The sequence below is a fragment of the Dioscorea cayenensis genome, chromosome 2, assembly GCF_009730915.1.
Source record: "Dioscorea cayenensis subsp. rotundata cultivar TDr96_F1 chromosome 2, TDr96_F1_v2_PseudoChromosome.rev07_lg8_w22 25.fasta, whole genome shotgun sequence".
Taxonomy (NCBI): domain Eukaryota; kingdom Viridiplantae; phylum Streptophyta; class Magnoliopsida; order Dioscoreales; family Dioscoreaceae; genus Dioscorea; species Dioscorea cayenensis.
The window spans coordinates 6,516,706-6,518,088 of NC_052472.1; the positions used below are offsets into that span (position 1 = coordinate 6,516,706).

The 1,383-nt window shown below is 35.2% G+C and overlaps 1 protein-coding gene across 1 annotated transcript; it reads left to right on the top strand.

The window, feature by feature from the left end:
- LOC120272162 (multiple organellar RNA editing factor 3, mitochondrial-like) lies at positions 1 to 1,026 on the top strand. Its single transcript, XM_039278925.1, has 4 exons — positions 1 to 93; positions 433 to 669; positions 772 to 898; positions 1,007 to 1,026. Exons 1-4 carry the CDS (start codon positions 1 to 3, stop codon positions 1,024 to 1,026), a joined length of 477 nt encoding a protein of 158 aa, XP_039134859.1.
- Positions 1,027 to 1,383: the final 357 nt, after the last annotated feature.

Consider the following 1,383-nt stretch of genomic DNA (forward strand, 5'->3'; position numbering starts at 1 on the left):
ATGGCTACGATTCAGGAGCAGCAGACTACAGTTCAAAGAAACCTTAAATCAGAATCGAATCACCTAGGCAAAGTTCTTGGTGGTTTGTTTTCGGTTTTGGTTCTGGCGGTTCGATTCAAAGGTTTCATACCGTTCGGTTTTTTTTTTTTTTGAATTTTAGTTTTTTGTTAAACTAAATAATCCAATAATTCAAATTAAAATGAACAAAAAAAATACAAGAATTAATTTAATACAATATTTTATGAAAAAATATAAGTATTAATTCAAAATAATAATTTGCAATAAAAGTACAATAGGAGAAGAAATAAAAAAAATAAGAGTAATGATAAACGCACCGAATTCATTTCCCAAATTTGGTGCACGAATGACGTGGTTGCCCATGTGGCAACCACTTTTGAACAAACTATTTAATAAAGTGGTTTCTTTTCAAAGAGAAAACTTAGGTCATCGTCCAATCCCTCTTCTCCGCCAATCTTCCTGTTTCCAATGGCGGTGGTTTCTCTCCTCTCACCTCTTGAGCTCTCTCTGCCCCTCTTCTCCCTTCTTCCCGCCACTGTTGTCCAGTTAGAGCGTTTTTCCCCCAACTATGTTCCCTCTGGGCCGAAGATGATGGCATGGTTAGGCTACTCGCCTCTCCCCCATTGTATTCCCTTGCGGGAGAAGGCTGCTGTGTATTTTAAAACCTTGCCGTCGTTGTCGGGAGGTAATCCCTAAATTCACATTCAGAATCAATCCAATTGTATTTGGTTTTGTTCTTGGTTTCGATTTCAGTGGGTTTTGGTTTTGGTTTTGGAGTTTAATGAGGAGGAAGCCAAGAAGAAGATTTACTTTATTTGTACTTTGACCTACATTGGTTTTGGTGTGTTGATATTGGAGAATCTTTCGTACAAAGTTAAAGGTATTGGATAATTTGGATTGATTGTGGAAAAGTAGAATTATGAAGAAAGAATTAATCTCTGATGATGTTTTAATGGACTTCTAGTAATGTTTTCTACTTTGTTTGCAGGATTGCTAAGGGTTCTCTGAGTTTTACCTAATTCTTATCTTTATGTGTGTGTCTATGTGTAAATGTGGTAGGGGATTAAATGGGAATAAACCAATTGTATGAAGAGATGCAAGCTGATTGTTGTGGAATAACATTTGTCATATGTTAACTCACTTCAGATTTTAGATTTTGTATACCTTCTAATGATGTACAACCTGATTCATCATGCATTCTAGTAATGTATACCTTCAGATTTTGAATTCATTATGCAACCTGATTCTCACTTGGAGTTGTACAAGTGTTGGCTTGGAAGAGATGTAGTTTCATGATGAATTCAGCTAAAGAATTTAGATTTTGTATACATTTTAGATTTCAATAAATTAAGTTCATGGAATAAC